The 21,800-nt window shown below is 44.8% G+C and overlaps 1 protein-coding gene across 3 annotated transcripts in view; it reads right to left on the bottom strand.

The window, feature by feature from the left end:
• zfpm1 (zinc finger protein, FOG family member 1) overlaps positions 1 to 21,800 on the bottom strand; it is a 258,811-nt gene that overhangs the window by 190,044 nt on the left and 46,967 nt on the right. For all 3 annotated transcript variants that reach the window (XM_085991613.1, XM_085991616.1, XM_085991615.1), the window contains exon 2: positions 15,195 to 15,326. In XM_085991613.1, coding sequence (XP_085847739.1) covers positions 15,195 to 15,326 — 132 coding nt within the window. The remainder of the gene's footprint in view (positions 1 to 15,194; positions 15,327 to 21,800) is intronic.

Genomic DNA, 21,800 nt, shown 5'->3' with positions numbered 1-21,800 from the left:
ATCATCTTAATCTCTTCTGTACCCTCTCCATTGCCTTGACATCCTTCCTAAAGCTGCCAAAACTGGACAAAATATTTTAACTGTGGCATAAACCAATGATTTTATAGGTGTAGCATTTCCTATTTGCTTTTGTACTTCATGCTCCTATTTATAAAATATAGGATGCTGCATATTTTTATTTATTTATTTATTTATTTATTTTTTAAAATAAACTTTATCCATTTGTCTGCCCACTTTTAAAGATCTGCTTATCTGAACCCTGCAACTCAACTCCTTTTAAAATGCTATCATTTAGTGTATGTATGTCCTCTACTTATTATTCCTCCAAATATGTTTAAAATTTGTAGACAACAGCAATAACTTGTATTTATACAGTGCTTTTAACATAGTAAAACATCCCAAGGCCTGTCACAGGAACATTATCAAACAAAATTTTACACTGAGCCACATAAGGAGATATTAGGACAGGTGACCAAAAGCTTGGTCAAAGAGGTAGGTTTTAAGGAGCATCTTAAAGGAGGAAAGAGAGATAGAGAGGCATTGAAGTTGAGGGAGGGAATTCCAGAGCTTAGGGCCTCGGCAGCTGAAAGCACAGCCAGCAATGGTGGAGCAATTAAAATAGGGCATGTTCAAGAGACCAGAATTGGAGGAGCGCAGAGATCTCAGAAGGGTTGTAGGGCTGGAGGAGGTTACAGAGATAGGGCGGGGCAAGGCCATGGAGGGCTTTGAAAATGAGGATTAAAATTTTAAAATCAATGGGCCGGATATTCCGATCCCTACGGGTAGGTACGCGCTGTGTACTCACCTGTAGGGACATCGGAAATGCCGGTTTCAGGCATGCACTGCGCATGCGCTGGAAACCGGCATTTCCGATCTGTAAAGAAAGCTCTTGACAGATCCTCCGGCTGCCCGGGAGAAGGGCCTCTGCGGGCGGAGAGTTCCGCTTTCTGGAGACCCTCCGCCCGCAGAAAACACTTACAATTCTTGCGCCTTTTACCAGGAGAAGAGTTGAAAAAAGTAAAAAAAAAAAAATTCCCACTGATTTATCATTTAAAAATACTTTAAAGAAAGGTAAGTTTATTTTTAGCCCTGTTAAAATCTTTAATTTTTTTTCAAAAAATAAAATTTTTGTTTCTTATTTTTAAAATGAAATGAAATTACGTAAATTATGATTTAAAAAAAAATGTATTTAAAGTTTTACTATGTTTCTGAGGGTGATCTCTATTCATATATTTGACAGGTCTTCCTGTTAAATGTATGAATGGAGATTCCCTTCTCGGATTGGCTCCGCATGGCCCACAAGATCCCAGGGGCATTACAAACTACCTGCGCCTCTGGGATATGTGGACCCTGCGCACCGGCAGTTTAGAGAGGCCCAGCAGCTTAAGTTTATGGAGGGTGCAAAATGGGAGGTCAGCCAGGAGTCCATTGGAATAGTCAAGTCTAGAGGAAGCAAAGGCATGGATAGAAACATAGAAGATAGGAGCAGGCCATTCGGCCCCTCGAGCCTGTTCCACCATTTAATGAGATCATGGCTGATCATCCAAATTCAGTACCCTGTCCCTGCTTTCTCCCCATATCCCTTGATCCCCTTAGCCTTAAGAAATATATCTAACGCCTTCTTGAATATATTTAATAAGTTGGCCTCAACTGCCTTCTGTGGTAGAGAATTCCACAGGCTCACCACTCTCTGGGTGAAGAAATTCCTCCTCATCTCAGTCCTAAATGGCTTACCCCTTATCTTTAGACTGTGACCCCTGGTTCTGGACTCCCCCGCCATCGGGAACAGCCTTCCTGCATCTAGTCTGTCTAGTTCGGTTAAAATTTAATAAGTTTCAATGAGATCCCCTCTCATTCTTCTGAACTCTAGCGAATATAAGCCTAATCGACCCAATCTCTCTTCATACGTCATTCCTGCCATCCCAGGTATCAGTCTGGTGAATCTTCGCTGCACTCCCTCCATGGCAAGAACATCCTTCCTCAGATAAGGCGACCAAAACTGCACACAATACTCAAGGATAGGTCTCACCAAGGCCCTGTACAACTGCAGCAAGACATTCTTGCTCCTGTATGCGAATCCTCTCGCTTTTAAGGTCAACATACCATTTGCCTTCTTAACCGCCTGCTGCACCTGCATGCCTACCTTCAGCGACTGGTGCACAAGGACCCAGGTCTCGTTGCACTTCCCCTTCTCCCAATCTATTGCCGTTCAGATAATAATCTGTTTTCCTGTTTTTGCCACCAAAGTGGATAACCTCGCATTTATCCACTGTGGTAAACCACTAATCTGCCTGTACAGAACATGTCTGGGCATGCCTCAGCTGGCTCCGCCCCTGGCTCCACACCTAAGCCCAGGTATAAAGGTGATTGACCTCCAGTCCCCCTGGCTTTAAGGATCGGTCTACCAGCAGAGGCATGCTTGTATTCTTTTGTTAATAAAAGCCTACTTGTTGTAAGTTTAACTCTTAGTCTTCTGGAGTTATTGATGGCTCATCATTCACATTATACTGCATCTGCCCAATCGCCCAACCTGTCAAAATCATACTGGAGTTTCTCGGCATCCTCCTCACAGCACACACGCCCACCCAGCTTTGTGTCATCTGCAAACTTGGAGATATTACATCTAGTTCCCTCGTCTAGATCATTAATATATATTGTAAATAGCTGGGGTCCTAGTACCGATACCTGCGGTACCCCACTAGTCACTGCCTGCCACTCGGAAAAAGACCTGTTTATTCCAACTCTTTGCTTCCTTTCTGCCACACAGTTCTCTATCCAAGTCAGTACCTTGCCCCCAATCCCATGTGCTTTAACTTTGCACGCCAATCTCTTATGCAGGGCCTTATCGAAAGCCTTCTGAAAATCCAAATACACCACATCCACTGGTTATCCCTTATCTATTCTACCAGTTACATACTCAAAAAATTCCAGTAGATTAGTCAAGCATGATGCACCTTTTGTAAATCCATGTTGACTTTGTCCGATCCTGTCGCTGTTTTCCAAGTGCTCTGCTATTAATCTTTTATAGTGGACTCCAGCATTTTCCCGACTACCGATGTCAGACTTACTGGTCTATAATTCCCCATTTTCTCTCTACCACCTTTTTTAAATAGTGGGGTTACATTAGCTACCCTCCAATCCATGGGACCTATTCCAGAGTCTACAGAATTTTGGAAGATGACCAGCAATGCATCGACTGTTTCTAGGGCCACTTCCTTAAGTACCCTAGGATGTAGATTATCAGGCCCTGGGGATTTATCGGCCTTTAATCCCATCAATTTTCCTAACACCATTTCCTTACAAATACTGATTTCATTCAATTCCTGCCTCTCATTAGACCCTATGTTCCCCGACATCTCTGGAAGGTTATTTGTGTCCTCCTTTGTGAAGACAGAACCAAAGTATGTATTTAATTGGTCTGCCATTTCTTTGTTCCTGTGGTAAACCACTGTTATTGTTGTTCACCGTTGTTGTTGTTGTTGCACACTGTTGTACCGATGCATGCCTCAGCATGTCTCTGCTGGCTCTGCCCCTGGCTCCACCCACAGGCCCAGGTATAAAGGTGATTGCCCTGCAGCCCCCTGCCTTCTTGGAACCCAGTCAACCACGAGAGGCATGCTCTGTTCTTTGCTAATAAAAGCCTTTAGTTACTCTCCTAACTCTCCGTCTTTTATGAGTAATTGATAGCGCATCAATTTTATTAGCAAAAACAAAATGTCGACAACAAACGCTGAGCAGCAGGCTGCTGCACCAAACGCTGAGCAGCAGCAGCTGCTGCGAGCCCTCAGACCAACATGCCTGGACCTAGACCCCCAAGAAGTGGGTTCGGCTACCAAATTCGCGCATTGGCTGCGTTGCTTCGAGGCCTACCTGCAAGCCTCAACTGTGACCCTGGACGAAAACAAGTTGGAAATCCTGGCCTCAAAGGTGAGCCACCAAGTTTATACAATAATCCAGGACGCGACGACCTACGCGGCGGCTATCGATCTGCTAAAAGGGCAATACGCACGCCCGGTAAATACGGTCTATGCCAGGCACCTCTCAAGATCCCGCAGACAGCAGCCCGGGGAATCGGTGGAGGCCTTCCTACGGGCACTACGGATACTCGGCCGAGGCTGCGATTGCAAAGAAGTATCAGCTGTAGCACACACGGAGGGACTGATCCGAGATGCTTTCGTTGTGGGTCTAAGGTCCGACTACTCCCGGCAGAGACTGTTGGAAAAGGGAGAAATGGACCTGAGAAAGGCAGTGTCCCTCGCGCTCTCGCTCGACGCATCCCACAGGAATATGGACGCCTTCTCCCCTAACCGCTCCGCAACGTGGACGCCACAACCTTGGGTCATGGGACCACCACCTTCAACTGCTGCTGCGATGTCCAAGGCACAGAAATGTTATTTTTGTGGCCAGGCAAAACACCCCAGAGCACGCTGCCCGGCGAGAAACGCTACCTGCTCCGGCTGCGGGAAGAAAGGACACTGTCAGCGCCTGCAAAGGTAAAACCGCTAACGCCAGCAGCGCCGCGTGCGAACCGTGGGGGCAGCCATCTTGTCCGCCATCTTGGGCTCCCCCAGCCGCGTGGGGATCGGGACCATGGGCGCCGCCATTTTGTCCGCCATCTTGGACGTCTCCAACTTCAACCACGGGGGACCCAGACTCAACCACCGCCTCATCTGACGACCACATCGGCTCGCTCGACGATACGCTGGCCTCCGTGACGCTGGACCAATCTCTCCCTCATCAACTGTCCAGGTCCATGATGGACATTACGGTAAACGGCCGCGCCACTACCTGCCTTTTTGACAGCGGGAGCACGGAGAGCTTTATCCACCCCGACACGGTGCGCAGTTACTCTCTCCCGGTCCTGCTGACGCGCCATCGGATCTCTTTGGCTTCCAAAGCCCAGTCAGCGGACGTCGGTGGTTACTGTGTAGTGACCCTTTCAGTAAGGGGCACAGAATACAAAAATTTTAAACTCCTGGTCCTGCCCCATCTCTGCGCTGCCGTTCTACTGGGGTTGGATTTTCAGTGCCACCTTAAGAGTGTCACATTAGCATACGACTGACCCCTCCCCCCACTCACAGTCTGCAGCCAGCAGCTTTTAAATTGCCAGCCGCGCACCATTTGCAGCCTCTCCACCCTTAAAGTCCCCCCCACCCTCCTTGTTCGCTAACCTCACCCGCGACTGTAAGCCCATCGCTACCAAAAGCAGGCGTTACAGTGCCGGGGATAGGAGCTTCATTAAATCCGAGGTAGCGAGACTCCTGAAGGAAGGGATTATTGAAAGTAGCACCAGCCCATGGCGAGCACAAGTGGTGGTAGTGAAGACTGGCGAAAAACAGCGCCTAGTTATTGACTACAGCCAGACGATCAATCGCTACACCCAGCTAGATGCATACCCACTCCCCCGCATATCTGACATGGTCAATCAGATAGCACAATACCGGGTGTTCTCGACGATTGATCTGAAGTCGGCATACCACCAGCTCCCCATCAGGGCTGAGGACCGCCAGTACACAGCTTTTGAAGCTGACGGTCGTCTCTACCACTTCCTCAGAGTTCCCTTCGGCGTCACCAACGGAGTTTCAGTCTTCCAACGGGAGATGGATCGGATGGTTGACCAGAACGCGCTCCAGGCCACTTTCCCCTATCTAGACAACGTCACCATCTGCGGCCGCGACCAGCAGGACCATGATGTTAATCTAGAGAAATTCCTCCGTACGGCCCAGCGGCTGAACCTAACATACAACAAGGACAAATGTATGTTTCGTACCAAGCGCCTTGCCATTCTTAGCTGTGTAGTGGAGAACGGAGTCATCGGCCCCGACCCCGACAGGATGCGCCCCCTTATGGAGCTCCCCCTCCCCCACTGCCAAAAAGCACTGAAGAGATGCCTAGGGTTTTTCCTCGTACTATGCTCAGTGGGTGCCCAACTATGCGGACAAAGCCAGACCCCTCATCAAGTCCACCTCCTTCCCCCTGACAGCAGAGGCCTGTGCAGCCTTCACTCTCATAAAAGGAGATATTGCGAAGGCCACAATGCACGCAGTGGATGAGTCCATCCCTTTCCAAGTGGAGAGCGACGCATCCGACTTTGCCCTAGCTGCAACCCTTAACCAGGCGGGGAGACCCGCGGCCTTTTTCTCAAGGACCCTCCAGGGCCCCGAGATTCGACACTCCTCTGTCGAAAAGGAGGCCCAGGCCATTGTGGAATCTGTGCGACATTGGAGGCATTACCTGGCCGGAAAACGATTTACCCTGCTCACTGACCAGCGTTCAGTAGCTTTTATGTTTAATAATAAGCAGAGGGGCAAAATCAAGAACGACAAGATCTTGAGGTGGAGAATCGAACTCTCCACCTACAATTACGATATCTTGTACCGGCCCGGGAAACTCAATGAGCCCCCAGATGCCCTATCACGTGGTACATGCGCCAACGCGCAGGTCGATAGACTGAAGACCCTCCACAATGACCTCTGCCACCTGGGGGTCACCAGGTTTTTTCACTTCATCAAATCCCGTAACCTGCCCTACTCCATCGAGGAGGTCAGGACCATGACCAGGAACTGCCAAATCTGTGCCGAGTGCAAACCGCATTTTTATAGGCCAGACAGAGCAAGCCTGATCAAGGCCACTCGCCCCTTTGAACGCTGAGCGTCGATTTTAAAGGGTCCCTCCCCTCCTCCGACCGCAATGTGTACTTCCTAAACATAATTGACGAGTACTCCCGTTTCCCGTTTGCCATCCCTTGCTCAGACATGACCAGTACCACGGTCATTAAATGTCTGAATGACCTCTTCGCCTTGTTCGGTTTCCCTAGCTATATTCATAGCGACAGGGGCTCATCCTTTATGAGCGACGAACTTCGGCAGTACCTGCTCTCGAGAGGTATCGCTACAAGCAGGACCACCAGCTACAACCCCCGGGGGAATGGCCAGGTGGAAAGGGAGAATGCGACGGTCTGGAAGGCAGTCCTTTTAAACTTGAAATCTAAGGGCCTTCCGACCTCTCGCTGGCAGGAAGTCCTCCCTGCGGCGCTCCATTCCATTCGGTCACTGCTCTGTACAGCCACCAATGCTACCCCTCACGAGAGAATGTTCTCCTTCCCCAGGAAGTCCACATCGGGGATCTCGTTACCGACATGGCTGACTTCTCCAGGACCCGTCCTACTGCGGAAGCACGTGAGGTCCCATAAGACGGACCCCCTGGTCGGGAGGGTGAGCCTCCTCCATGCCAACCCTCAGTATGCTTACGTGGTGTACCCGGACGGGCGGGAGGACACAGTCTCCATACGAGACCTCGCACCTTCGGGTGCTCCCGAAACACCTCCCTCGCCACCCACCACTACCCACGCCTACCCCCAGTACGCTTACGTACAGTACCCGGACGGGCGGGAGGACACAGCCCCCACACGAGATCTCGCACCTTTGGGTGCCCCTGAAACACTACCATTGCCATCCACCACTACCCACAACCCAACCCCGCTAGACGGCATGCCGCAGCCCCAGGACCCGTCATTGACCACCCAACCACTCAATGAGACGCCAGATTCAACATTGGATGCTGCACCATCACCGCCGCCACCACGACGATCAGGATGGCATACAAGGCCACCTGAGAGACTTACTTACACGAACCTTTAGTACACTTCACCCCGCCGGACTCAATTTTAAACAAGGGGTGAATGTGGTAAACCACTGTTATTGTTGTTCACCGTTGTTGTTGCACACTGTTGTACCTATGCATGCCTCAGCATGTCTCTGCTGGCTCCGCCCCTGGCTCCACCCACAGGCCCAGGTATAAAGGTGATTGCCCTGCAGCCCCCTGCCTTCTTGGAACCCAGTCAACCACGAGAGGCATGCTCTGTTCTTTGCTAATAAAAGCCTTTAGTTACTCTCCTAACGCTCCGTCTTTTATGAGTAATTGATAGCGCATCAGTTCCCCATTATAAATTCCCCTGATTCTGACTGCAAGGGACCTATGCTTCACTTCACCAATCCTTTTCTCTTCACATATCTATAGAAGCTTTTTCTCTTCACATATCTATAGAAGCTTTTACACAGTCAGTTTTTATGTTCCCTGAAAGCTTACTCTCATATTCTATTTTCCCCCTCTTAATTAAATCTTTCAGCAGCAGTCCAAGCCTGGATGTTGTCCAGGTCTTGCTGCATGCAGGCATGGACTGCTTCATTATCTGAGGAATTGTGAATGGGGCTGAACACTGCGCAATCATAATCGAACTACTCCACTTCTGACTTTATGATGGATGGAAGGTCATTGATGATGCAGCTGAAAATAGTTGTGTCTAGGACACTGTCCTGAGGAACTCCTGCAACAACGTCCTAGGGTCCGGAGATGGCCTGCAACAACCACAAGCACCTTCCTCTGTGCTAGATAGGACTCCAACCTGTGGAGCGTTTTCCCCCGATCCACAGTGACTTCAGTTTTACTAGGACTTGTTGGTGCCACACTCGGTCGAATGCTGCTTTGGTGTCAAGGGCAGTCACTCTTACCTTGCCTTCAGAATGCAGCTTTTTGTCCATGTTTGGACCAAGGCTATAATGAGGTCTGGAACAGTGGTCCTGGCAGAACCCAAACTGTGTATTGGTGAGCAGATTATAGATGAGTAAGTGCCGCTTGATAGCACTGTTGACAATCTTTCAATCACTTTTTTGATGATTCAGTGTAGGCCGATAGGACAGTAATTGTGTGGGTTGGATTTGTCCAGCTTTTCGTGGATAGGACATACCTGGGCAATTTTGCACAGTCGAGTAGATGCCGCTATTGTAGCTATAATGGAAAGCTTGGCTAGACGCGTGGCTAGTTGTGGAGCACAGGTCTTCAGTACTACAACCAGGATGTTGTCAGGACCTGTTGCATTTGAGGTCTCCAGTGGACTCAGCCATTTCTTGATATCACGTCGCATCTATAATGGTGACCTCTGGAGGAGGCCGAGAAGAATCATCCACTCGGCACGTCTGTGAAGATAGCTGTGAACGCTTCAGTTTTATCTTTTGCATTCACATGCTGACTCCATCATCGCCGAGGATGGGGATGTTCATGGAGCTTCCTCCTGCCATTATTTGCTTAACTGCCCACCACCATTCACGAATGAATGTAGCAGGACTGCAGAGTTTTGACCTGATCCATTGGTGGCAGAATCGCTTAGCTATAGCATGCTGTTTCTGCTATTTGACATGCATGTAGTCCTGTGCTTCATCAGGCTGCCATTTATTTTCAGTTACATGTTTGGTGCTGTTCCAGCTATGTTATCATAGAATCACAGAAGGAGGCCATTCAGCCCATCGTGTCTGTGCTGGTCGAAAGAGAGCTATCCAGCCTAATCCTACTTTCCAGCTCTTGGTCCGTAGCCTGTAGGTTACAGCACTTTAAGTGCACATCCAAGTAATTTTTAAATGTGATGAGGGTTTCTGCCTCAACCACCCTTTCAGGCAGTCAGTTCCAGACTCCCACCACCCTCTGGGTGAAAAACATTCACAACTCCCCTCTAATACTTCTACCAATTACTTTAAATCTATGCCCCCTGGTTACTGACCTCTCTAAGGGAACTAGGTCCTTCCTATCTACTTCTCTCTAGACCCCTCAATTTTATGTCTCTCAATCAAGTCTCCCCTCAGCCTCCTCTGTTCCAAAGTAAACAACCCCAGCCTATCCAATCTTTCCTCATATCTAAAATTCTCCAGTCCTGGCAACATCCTTTTAAATCTCCTCTGTACCCTCTCTAGTGCAATCATATCCTTCCTGTAATGTGGGGACCAGAACTGTACACAGTACTCTAGCTGTGGCCTAACTAGTGCTCTATACAGTTCTAGCATATCCTCCCTGCTCTTATATTCTATGCCTTGGCTAATAAAGGAAAGCATCCCATATGCCCTCTTAATCGCCTTACCTACCTGTCCTGCTACCTTCAGAGATCTGTAGATATGCGCTTCAAGATCCCTCTGTTCCACTACACTTCAGTATCCAACCATTTATTGTGTACTCCCTTGCCTTGTTAGCCCTCCCCAAATGCATTACCTCACACTTCTCTGGATTGAATTCCATTTGCCCCTTTTCTGCCCACCTGACCAGTCCATTGATATCTTCCTGCAGTCTACAGCTTTTGTCCTCACTATCAACCACACGGCCAATTTTTGTATCATCATGTTCTTCGACACAACTCATTTAACCAGGGTTAGTCATCTAGATTGTTCCTGATGGAGCAGTGAGGGATATGCCATGTCATGAGGTTACAGATTGTGGTGGAATCCAACTCTGCTGCTGATGCCCCACAGCGCTTCACAGATGCCCAGTTTTGAGCTGCTAAATCTGTTCATAATCTATCCCACTTATCACAGTGGTAGTGCCACACAACACAAGAGGGTGCCCTCAGTGTGAAGACAGAACTTGTCTCCATAAGGACTGTACAGTGGTCATGCCTACCAATACTGTCATGGGCAAATGCATCTTAGAATCATAGAATGATACAGCACAGAAGGAGGCCATTTGGTCCATTGTGCCTATGCTGGGTCTTTGAAAGAGCTATCCAATTACTCCCACTCCCCTGCTCTTTCCCCATAGCCCCATAAATTTTTCCCCTTCAAGTATTTATCCAATTCCCTTTTGAATGTTATTATTGAATCCGATTCCACCACCCTTTCAGGCAATGCATTCAACATCATAACAACTCGCATAAGGGATCCTTGGCTTTATAAATAGCGGTATAGAGTACAAAAGCAAGGACAATTTTTTTCTCCCTCATGTTGCCTCTGGTGCTTTTGTCAATTACTTTAAATCGGTGTCCTTTCGTTACCGATCCCCCGCCACTGAAAACAGTTTCTCCTTATTTACTCCATCAAAACCATACATGATTTTGAACACCTCTATCAAATCTCCCCTTAACCTTCTCTACTCGAAGGAGAACAACCACAGTTTCTCCAATCTCTCCACATAACTGAAGTCTAGTAAATCTCCTCTGCACCCTCGCCATGGCCTCGACATCCTTTCTAAAGTGTGGTGCCCAGAATTGGCCACAATACTGCAGCTGGTGCCTAATCAGTGTTTTATAAAGGTTTAACATAACTTCCTTGCTTTTGTACTCTATACTTCTATTTATAAAGCCAAGGATCCTTTATACTTTAACAGCCTTCTCAACGTGTCCTGTCACCTTCAAAGACTTGTGTATGTACACCCCACCTCTGTTCCTGCACCCCCCTTTAAAATTATACGATTTCGTTTATATTGTCTCTCCTCATTCTTCCTACCAAAATGAATCACTTCACACTACTCTGCATTAAATTTCATCTGCCATGTGTCCGCCCATTTCACCAGTTTGTCTATATCCTCCTGAAGTCTGTTACTATACTCCTTACTGTTGACTACATTTCCAAGTTTCACGTCATCTGTAAATTTTGAAATTATGCCCTGTAATACCCAAGTCCAAGTTATTAATATACATAGAAAAAGAGTAGTGGCTCCAACACAGACCTCTTGGGGATACCACTGCACACTTTCCTCCAGTATGAAAAACAACCTTCACCACTATACTCTGCTTTTTGCCCCTTAGCCAACTTCATATCCACGCAGCCACTGCCCTTTTAATCCAAGGGCTTCAATTTTGCTAACAAGTCTGTGGCAGTTAGGTTGGTGAGAATGTGGTCAAGTAGACCATTTCCTCATGTTCGATCTCACCATCTGCTGCAAGCTCAGTCTGGCAACGATGTTCTTCAGAACTCGGCCAGCTCAGTCAGTGGTGGTACTACCGAGCCGCTCTTGGTGATGGACATTGAAGTCCCCCACCCAGAGTATATCATGTGCCCTTGTTACCCTTAATGCTTCTTCCAAGGTGATGTTCAACTTGGAGGAGTACTGATTCATCAGTTGAGGGAGTGCAGTCGGTGGTAATCAGCAGGAGGTTTTCTTGTCCATGTTTGACCTGAAGCCATGAGATTTCATGTGGTGCAAAGTCAACGTTGAGGACTCTCATGGACACTCCCACCCGACTGTATGCCACTGTGCCCCCACCTCTGGTGTGTCTGTCCTGACAGGACATACCCAGGGATTGTGATGAAGGAGTCTAGGACGTTGAGTGATAGGCATGTCCACAGAATCATGCCCATGTCAGGCTGTTGCTTGATGTCTCTGTGGGACAGCTCTCCCAACTTTGGCACCAGTCCCCAGATGTTAAGGAGGACTTTGCTGTGTCAAATGAGCTGGGTGTGCCTTTGTCGTGTCCGAATTCAGTTACAGTTGTGTTGTCCATCTGTTTGTTAAAAAATGTTCTTATTTTTTGTTGTGGTTTGCTAGGTCATTTCAGAGGGCAGTTAAGAGTCAATCATGTTGGTGTGGGACTAGAGTCATGCACAGGCCAGACCAGGTAAGGATGGCAGGTTTCCTTCCTAAAGAACGTACACAATATCCAATGCATTCCCTTTATCAATACAATTTCCTCAACTAACTCTTCAATTTATCAGGCATGATGACTTGCCTTTTACAAATCCGCAGAGTCAAAATGTTTACCACCACTGAACAATATATGTAGTCATATAACCACCATCACATTCCATACAATACCAGACATTCTCAAATGGATTAGGCTAAAACCTTCGCTACAACACAAATATTTGTTCAAATATGTTCCTTATAAACATTATATATTTCAGAGTAAAAATAAATGTTGTGTTAAAAATACCATCAGAGTAGATAGTAGTTTAAAAGTAGTTTAGAAAAATGAACATTTAAATACCCGTTCTTTGCAAGCTCCTTCAGCAGACATCTGACTATAATTTTGTGGTGATTTGGAGATGAAAACAGCAAATGCTCGGGACACCAATTTCAGTTTAGAAACTTTTGATCGTAACTGTAAACATGGCACTTCAGATGGATTTACAGATCCCTAAAGAATTTATGTTCAAAACTTCAAACTGCTTTACAGACAATAAAAAAAGGTTTTGATTTATTAGTCACTGTATTGATAAACTACTAAATCATGGCATGAGAAATCAACCTGAAAATGTACAGCCAACAAGGAAATTTATGTGACCACAAAGAGAAAAACACAGCCATTCACAGTTTGCCAGCTAAATGCTGTTAAGCTGTAGATTTGTGTTATGGTCTGCACCAATATTACACATTTACCATGTTTACAGTCCAAATTATATTAAATAATACAGCAAAATACTGCGGATGCTGGAAATCTGAAATAAATACAGAAAATGCTGGAAATACTCAGCAGATCAGGCAGCATTTGTGGAAAGAGAAACAGAATTAACGTTTCAGGTCAAAGACCTTTCCTCAGAACTGGAAAAAGTTAGAGATGTAACAGGTTTTAAGCAAGTAGAGAGGCAGGGAAAGGCAGGAGGTGAGGAAAGAACAAAAAGGGAAGGTCTGTGATGGGGTGGAGGGAGGAAGGCAAGAGAGATTAAATGACAAAAGGGGTGATGGTGCAAGGCATGGTAATGGAAAATGTAAAGAAACAAAAGATGGGTCTCGAGGAGGTGTAAATGGGATTAGAATCATCAGCAACAGCTGCCGTCCGAAAAAATGGGAGCAGAGGTTATGAGCTGAAATTGTCAAACTCAATGTTGAGTCCAGAAGGCTGTAAAGTGGCTAATCAAAAGATGAGGTGCTGTTCCTCGAGCTTATGTTGAGCTTCATTGGAACAGTGCAAGAGGCCAGGGACAGAGAGGTCAAAGTGGGAGTGGGACAGAGAATGAAAACAACAGGCGACCGGAAGCTCGGGGTCACACTTGCGGACTGAACGGAGATGCTCTGCAAAGTGGTCATCCAATCTGAGTTTGGCCTCCCCAGTGTAGAGAAGACCTCATCGTGAGCAGCGAATACAGTATACTAAATTGAAAGAAGTACAAGTAAATCGCTGTTTCACCTGGAAGGAATGTTTGGGAGCCCTGGACGGTGGGAAGGGAGGAGGTAAAAGGGCAGGTGCTATATCTCCTGTGCTTGCATGGGAAGGTGCCGTAGCAAGGGGGAATGGGCGTGATAGAGGAATGGACCAGGGTGTCGCAGGGGAAATGGTCCCTGCGGCGTGCTGAAAGGGGAGGGGAGGGCAATATGTTTTTGGTGGTGGGATCATGCTGGAGGTGGCGGAAATGGCAAAGGATGATCCGTTGAATGTGGAGACTGGTGGGGTGAAAGGTGAGGACAAGGGGAACCCTATTGTGGTTCTGGGAGGGAAGGGGCGACAGCAGAAGTGCAGGAAATGGAACGGACAGAGTCGAGGGCCCTTTCAACCACGGTGGAGGGGAATCCTCGGTTGAGGAAAAAAGAAAGACATATCGGAAGCACTGGTATGGAATGTGGCATCATCGGAACAGATGTGGCAGAGACAGAGAAACTAGGAGGATGGAATAGAGTCCTTACAGGAAGCAGGGTGTGACGAAGTGTAGTCAAGGTGGGAGTCAGTGGGCTTATAGTGGATATTGGTCGATAGCCTATCCCCAGAAATGGAGACAGAGAAGTCAAGGAAGGGAAGGGTGGAAATTGGAAGCAAAGTTGATGAAATTTTCCAGTTAGGGGCGAGAGCAGGAAACTGCACCAATACAGTCATCAATATACCAGAAAAAGAGGTGAGGAAGGGGACCCGAGCAGGACTGGAACAAAAAATGTTCCACATATCCCACAAAATGGCAGACATAGGTAGGATCCATACGGGTTACCATAGCAACACCTTTTATTTGGACTAGGTGAGTGAAGTCAAAGGAGAAGTTGTTCAATGTGAGAACAAGTAATATTATTTACTTATTAAATAATATTTCATAGCTTTACAGTCCATTTCCTTTCTCTCATCACTTCATAAATTAATAAAAATAAAATATATTCTGCGCTGCCCATAAATACACACTACGCATACTCAGCATTCGTACACCGTTTAATTTTGACAAATAAGCACGTTCACAACCAAATGGATATTCTGGAGGGAAATGCAGAGGGAGCTGTTTTAGGTGGAGTGAGCGGGACAGCATAGATGTTAGCGAGATCAGCCCCCAGCAGGGAGGATAGGAGTTGAGAAACCCATAGGCTAAAATTAGAAACTTGTAACTTATTTTCTGATACTAAATGTAGCATAGAGAGAAGTATTACAGGATTTTGGATTTCAAAGTTAGTATTTTTGTGGTGCAAAAACCCCAACTTGCAAGAAATGAGATGAAATTGATAATTGTACAGTAGCGTCAAATTACCTTCACTATAAAAAGAACTTGATGTATCACAGTCTGCTGATTCATCGTGGTTTGAAGCTACTGCTTCTCTTTCAGACATATTGTTGTCATCAGTTAGATTCTCCTCGCCTTCCTCCATTTCATCAATGGAACCTTTAATCAAAACAAAAAATTCCTTTGATAATTCACACACAAAAACCCAGAAAATAGCAATTGAGAGATTTCCTTGGTTCAACGTCAAATTTCCTCAGCTAACAAAGTGATCATGCCTACTGGTGATCCACATAAATCAAGCTTTTTAAAGAATATTTTCATTAAAAATATTATCTGCACTAGTGTCTGATCACACCAATTACAGCACGGAAGGAAGTCACTGAACACCTTGCTTGTGCTAACTTTTCAATTAAAGCTGTCTATTGGCAGGTTACGTAAATTTGATTAGCAGAAGACAACACAACTAAATTTGCAAATACCAGGATTAGGATTGTAAAGCAGAGAAAATAATGAGATGTATAGGTGCTAACAGACTTGCACGGCAACTTCTTATCTTTACCAAACAAAGTTATGGAAAATTAACCTCGGAGACAAAAGTCTAAATTTCTTCAATTGCACACAAGCTGGAGTGCAACACCTGGGAGAATATAACTCTCTGTCAGGGTAACACAGAGTCATAAATATATTATAAATAGACCCTTCATCTTTTGGAACTAATTTTGGTTAAGATTGCTCTGATTTTTAAGTTAAAATATTGATCCTCAACACCTCACAACCACAACCTTTGGCACAGCAAATAAGGAGTTACTCAGCTTCTGCTAGACATTTTATTTCTTAATTTAAACAAAATGCGATTACGATTTATTGTAGTTGCAGTTAAATGGCTGTATTTGGTTTAAAGCCAAAAACAAATAGCACAAAGGATGCAACGCAAGACACACAAGTCAACTTTTAGTTGTCATTACAGTCGTATTGAGAAACCCATAGGCTAAAATTAGAAACTTGTAACTTATTTTCTGATACTAAATGTAGCATAGAGATAAGTATTACAGGATTTTGGATTTCAAAGTTGGCAAATTCACACCTGAAAATATTTGATTGTCAAATTAATATGATTGATGTTTTAAAAATTCTCATTACTTAAAATGTGATTGGGTAGATCCATTTTACAAATCAACAGTAGGGCTGCTGTGAGAGATGATGAGAAATGCAATATTTATATTTGTCATCTCTGTGTAGTTTCCTAATTAAATAACTGCATTAACAGGTTTATTTGTCATCATGAAAATAAGGTGATTCAAGATTACTGCCATTCCTCATGGGAGTGCACAGACAATGAGTGCTGTCATGCAGTTTGACCAATGGGGTCATCCCACCAAAACCTGACCCTGTTCTCACAATCCATAAATATGCACTTTCCAGCAGAAGTCCTGGTTGGCATTCAAGATCAGGAACCAGAGATAACTTTTCCTACCTTCTTTGCCAGACAGGCACTGGGGTCAATTGTAGCGACAGCGACCCAACTAACATCTTGGCTGACAGCAGTTAACTCATTATTGACAGAGAATGAAACCTTGTACCTTCCTAGCTTGTAGAGCTCAATTGCACACGAGGCATTTCTAAAATTTGAACATAAAACTGCTGCATCATGCATTTAAAAAAGTTAAACTGCAACAATGTTGCATATTTAAAATATCAAACAATAAAATTATTGCCTCTGCTATTACAACATAGTTGTTCTTTGGGTATAAAGTTAATGGACAGATTGCACTAAGCGAGGAACACAGGATCCTCGTCCAGGTCCCACACTGCCTCATGGAATATGTAATCTCTGGGCAATTTATTCCATTAACTCAGTTTCAGGCAGCAGAAATTTTATTTCATCTTAACATTGATATATCAACACTGGCATGGAATTTCCATTTATTTTGGTGAGAATCAGCGTGATTTCAAAATCATGTTTGCTTACATGTTCAAAACTTATTTGGGACATAAATGCAAGTTGCTATATAAGGTGCTATATAAATGCGAGTTGCTCAGTTGTGTCCTCGCATGGATATTAGAAGCACAAGCCTTGGAATGCTGGTTGTGTGACTTGACTATTCCAACGCACTCCTGGCCGGCCTCCCATCTTCCACCCTCCATGAAGTTAAGCTCACCCAAAACTCTGCTGCCCGTATCCTAACTCGCACCAAGTCCCATTCACCCATCACCCCTGTGCTCGCTGACCGACATTGGCTCCCAGTTAAGCAACGCCTCAATTTTCAAATCCCTCCATGGCCTCACCCCGCCATCTCTGCAACCTCCTCCAGGCCGACAACCCTCCGAGATATCTGCGCTCCTCAAATTCTGGCTCTTGCACATCCCCAATTTTAATCACTCCACCATTGGCTGCTGTGCCTTCAGCTGTCAAGACCCTAAGCTCTGGAATTCCCTCCCTAAACCTCTCCACCTCGCTTTCCTCCTTAAAACCTACCCCTTTGACCAATCTGCCCCAATATCTCCTTATGTGGATCGGTGTCAAATTTTGTTTGACAACGCTTCTGTGAAGGGCCTTGGGACACTTTACTATGTTAAAGGTGCTATATAAATGCAAGTTGGTGGTGTTGTTGTTGTGGTGTGTAACTACAAGCCAAGCAACAGGTTTTTTTATATGTAGAGGATGCATCAAGAGCCATGGGATAAAATTTATAAGCCACAAGTTGGTTGACACAGTAACACACGAGCAAAGTCACAGCTGACTGATACATATACACTAGATACAAGTTGTACCCTGGTCTTCACATATTGTTAAATCACTATAGAAATGTGGTTAAATATAGATTTGCATGGAACTGTACATTTCTACTGTGCTGCAGATTATGAATTGGTTCACTGAATCAATGCCACTTGGAGGAATTAAAATGTTGCTGATTGCTGGAACTTACACAAATAAGAACATAAGAAATAGGAGCAGGAGTAGGCCATTCGGCCCCTTAAGCCTGCTCTGCCATTCAATAAGATCATGGCTGATCTGATCTTGGCTTCAACACTTTTCTGCCTGTTCCCCATAACCCTCGTCTCCCCGATAGTTCAAAAATCTGTCTATTTCCACCTTAAATATATTCAATAACCCAGCCTCCACAGCTCTCTGGGGTAGAGAATTCCAAAGATTCACGACCCTCAGAAGAAATTCCTCCTCAGCTCCGTTTTAAATGGACGACCCCTTATTCTGAAACTATGCCCCCTAGTCCTAGATTCCCCCATGAGGGGAAACATCCTCCCTGCATTTACCCTGTCAAGCTCCTTCAGCATCTTATATGTTTCAATAAGATCACCTCGCATTCTTCTAAACTCCAATGAGTATAGGTCCAACCTGCTCAACCTTTCTTCATCAGACAACCCAATCATCTCAGGAATCAACCTCGTGAATCTTCTCAGAACTGCCTCCAATGCAAGTAAATCCCTCCTTAAATAAGGAGACCAAAACTGTACGCAGTTCAGATCTCAATACAATGCTCATCTAGTCTGCCATGACAGTTGAGACTGTTAATGAAAGCACCACTTAAAACATTATTTTTAAATTAGGAGAGAATTTCAATTTCTCAAGCCATGTCCTCTTGAAAAAATATCAGAAAACAGTATAACTAATATTAGAGCAGAAATTGAATTTACTAGCCTGGTTTATTTCACAGTAAATGTTGTTAAAGCCAGACCAGGACCCCAGAAGTGGAACAAATTGCACTACTTTTGTCAGCACAGCTATTTTGTCCATTTCCAATTTGGTTGTTACCTTTACGATACTAGTTCATTTACCCATGTATTGTTACCCTCAGATCTATGGTTTGAATAGAAACTGCAATTTAACAGCACTGGAAAAAAAGTTTTTCTGGCCAAACATTTGCAGAAAATGCTTTCAAATGATTTCAAAAGAATTCCATATATAGACTTTTAAGTGGCATTACAATTTTTAAAAATGAGATAAGAACTGACCAAAAGGGAAATCTTTCCAAAAAAATTAAGCGATTTATGTAGAGTTAAGAAGTTAACTTCTTACACTTAAGAGGTGGAATATCGGCATACTTAGAGCATACAATATGTCAGTTTATTGTAGAACCTTAGAGATGATAGCACAAGAGGCCACAATTCAAGCCATTGTGCTTGTGCTGGTCCTGGCTCTTCACTGGAGCCATCGGCCCCGATATTAGCTCGTAGGTGGGGAGGAAGCATGGGGGCTGTTTTGAGGTCGGGACACCCAGAAGAACAGGGAGATCGAAGGCCTCGGGGTGGTCGGGGGAGATTTGAAGGGCCTCAGAGGAGGGAAGGATCGGAAAGACTGGGGGGGGGGGGGGGGGGGAAACGTGGGACATTGTGGCTCGAGGGAGGGGGTGTCCAATTGCAGGGGTGGGGGGGGGGGGGGCGAGGAGAGGGAGGCACTTACCTGCTGGATCCAGCAGTCCTCGCCTTCCTTTAGCTGCCAAGTTAAAATTAAAATGGAAATTAAATCTGAGCCACGCAGCCTCATTATAATATTTAAATCCTGAGAGTGAGTTGGTTGCCCTTCCTATCTCCATTAAAACTGGAAGTGGGTGGGTTCGGGTTTGAGATTGTTAACACTCAACCTAAATCCACCTATTTTTGGGGATTAAAATTACCACCAACTCTAATTTCATTTTCCTTCCCTTTCCCCTATATCCTTCCTTTCAAAACACTTACTCAATTCCATTTTAAATGACATTATAATGCCTGCTTAAATAGCCACTAGTGGCAAACATTTCATGTTCTAATAACCCTGTGTGTATAAAGAAAAACTGTTCTTCTGATTATCCTCAGTCCATGCCCCCTTGCTACAGATTCATCAACCAGTGAAAACAATCCTTCACTGTTTATCTTCTCAAAATTCCAAAACCGTCCCGGTTTCAATGGAAAAAAAAAAGCCCTGATTTTCTAAGCTGATCTTAACTATAAATTCCAATTCCTGGTAGAATTCTATTGAATCTTTGCTGTAACTTCTTCATAGCTCTATTATCCTTCCTGTAATAAAGAATCCACAACTGCGTGCAATACTCAAACTGCAGCCCAACCAATTCTTGTACAAATCCAACATCACTTCTTTGTTTTTATAACCAATATCCTTGTGTATAAAAATGAGAATTCTATTTGCCTCTTTTATGGCCTGTTAGTTTTGTAACTAAAGACAATGCAGCATTCAATTGGCATTTAGGACATGAATTAAGTATAATCTGAAACACAGCAATTGAAATAATTTGAAGAGTTACATAATTTAGATTGCATTCCTTTAGGATTTATCTGCAATTTATTTTTGCCCCAAATGGAACTGAATCGCTTAAGATTAACCCAGAGATTTCTAATTAGGGACTTGGAAGGTAAAAAAAGTGCAGGAGATGCTCAGCGTCTGTGAAGGACGTGCACTTCTTCATTCCCTGCCTACCTGTGTTGAATCAAATATATGGTGAGTGAACTCATTGGTGACAGAAGTCAGTGGTTGAAGAATGAAAACACACGAAGTGTCGCTCAACCATGGCACCTGCAACCTAGCAGTCTAAATCAGGTGTACAAGTCCCATTATTGCTCCTGAAGATCCAGGGTCATTGCAAATTCCCATAGGGATAAAACAATGATACATGAAGCACATGCTCTGCACTAGTCAACAAATGCTTGATTATACTTTTTTGCAGGGAAGATCAATTTAAAAACAATGTCTTACTATGCATACTTCCATCTACATTAGAATCCATTAATGTTACTGTTCATAAAAAAGACTTAATTCACCACTGTAACCAGTTGTACATGGCTTAACTTAAAATCAGATCACATACGATATAGTATTGCTGAATGTCCCCATATCTCAGATGTTACTAGAGTGGATTTATGTTTGTGTGTCGATGATGACCTACATTATATTACATATTATAGCAGCTTTTCATTGTATGTTCGGATGTCTCTCAGAAATGCCTCCAAGTGCTTCACAGAGAATGAATTATAAATATGGCACACCACAGGGTCCTCACAAACAGCAAGGAGATAAATTACTCATTAATCTGGTTTTGGTTAAGGAAGGAGTATCAGCCAGGATACCTTGAGAATTCTGGTCTTTCAAATACTGTCAGATTTCCATGTAAACCACTGAAATCAACAAGTAAACATGCTCTCAGTTTAATGTCTCATCCAAATGATAACACTTCCACCAATGCAACACTCCCTTATGACTGCTATGAACATTTGCTCCAGGGGTTCTCTGCATTGAAGAAATGGAGGCTTAAAATAGATACAATTGAGGTTTTTAAAATGATGAAGGGAATAGATTCTGTCCAGTTGGATAGATTATTTGAGATGGATAGGGATGGAAGAACTAGGAGGCATGATTATGAAATATAATGGCCTGGATTTTGTGGTCAGTGACGAAGGAATGGCGCTGGCCGTTCATCACGCTTACAGCTGCCCACAGACTTTTCACGGGCTTTTGAGCAGCAACTTACAGTATTTAGAGATCCTTTCCAGCGTGGTACCCTCTGCAGGGGAGAGAGAGCAGGTAAAGCAACAGTGTGGCTCTTCAACCAATCAGATTAAAGAATCCTCACTGAGACACACAGGGCTCGAATTTCATCAGGCCGTTGGGGCGGGATTGGAGGC

The sequence above is a fragment of the Somniosus microcephalus genome, chromosome 6 (assembly GCF_052327205.1).
Source record: "Somniosus microcephalus isolate GS21.2 chromosome 6, FLI_Smic_1.0, whole genome shotgun sequence".
NCBI lineage: Eukaryota > Metazoa > Chordata > Chondrichthyes > Squaliformes > Somniosidae > Somniosus > Somniosus microcephalus.
The sequence above is the reverse complement of the archived record's forward strand: the minus strand, read 5'-3'. Positions and strand labels throughout refer to the sequence as shown.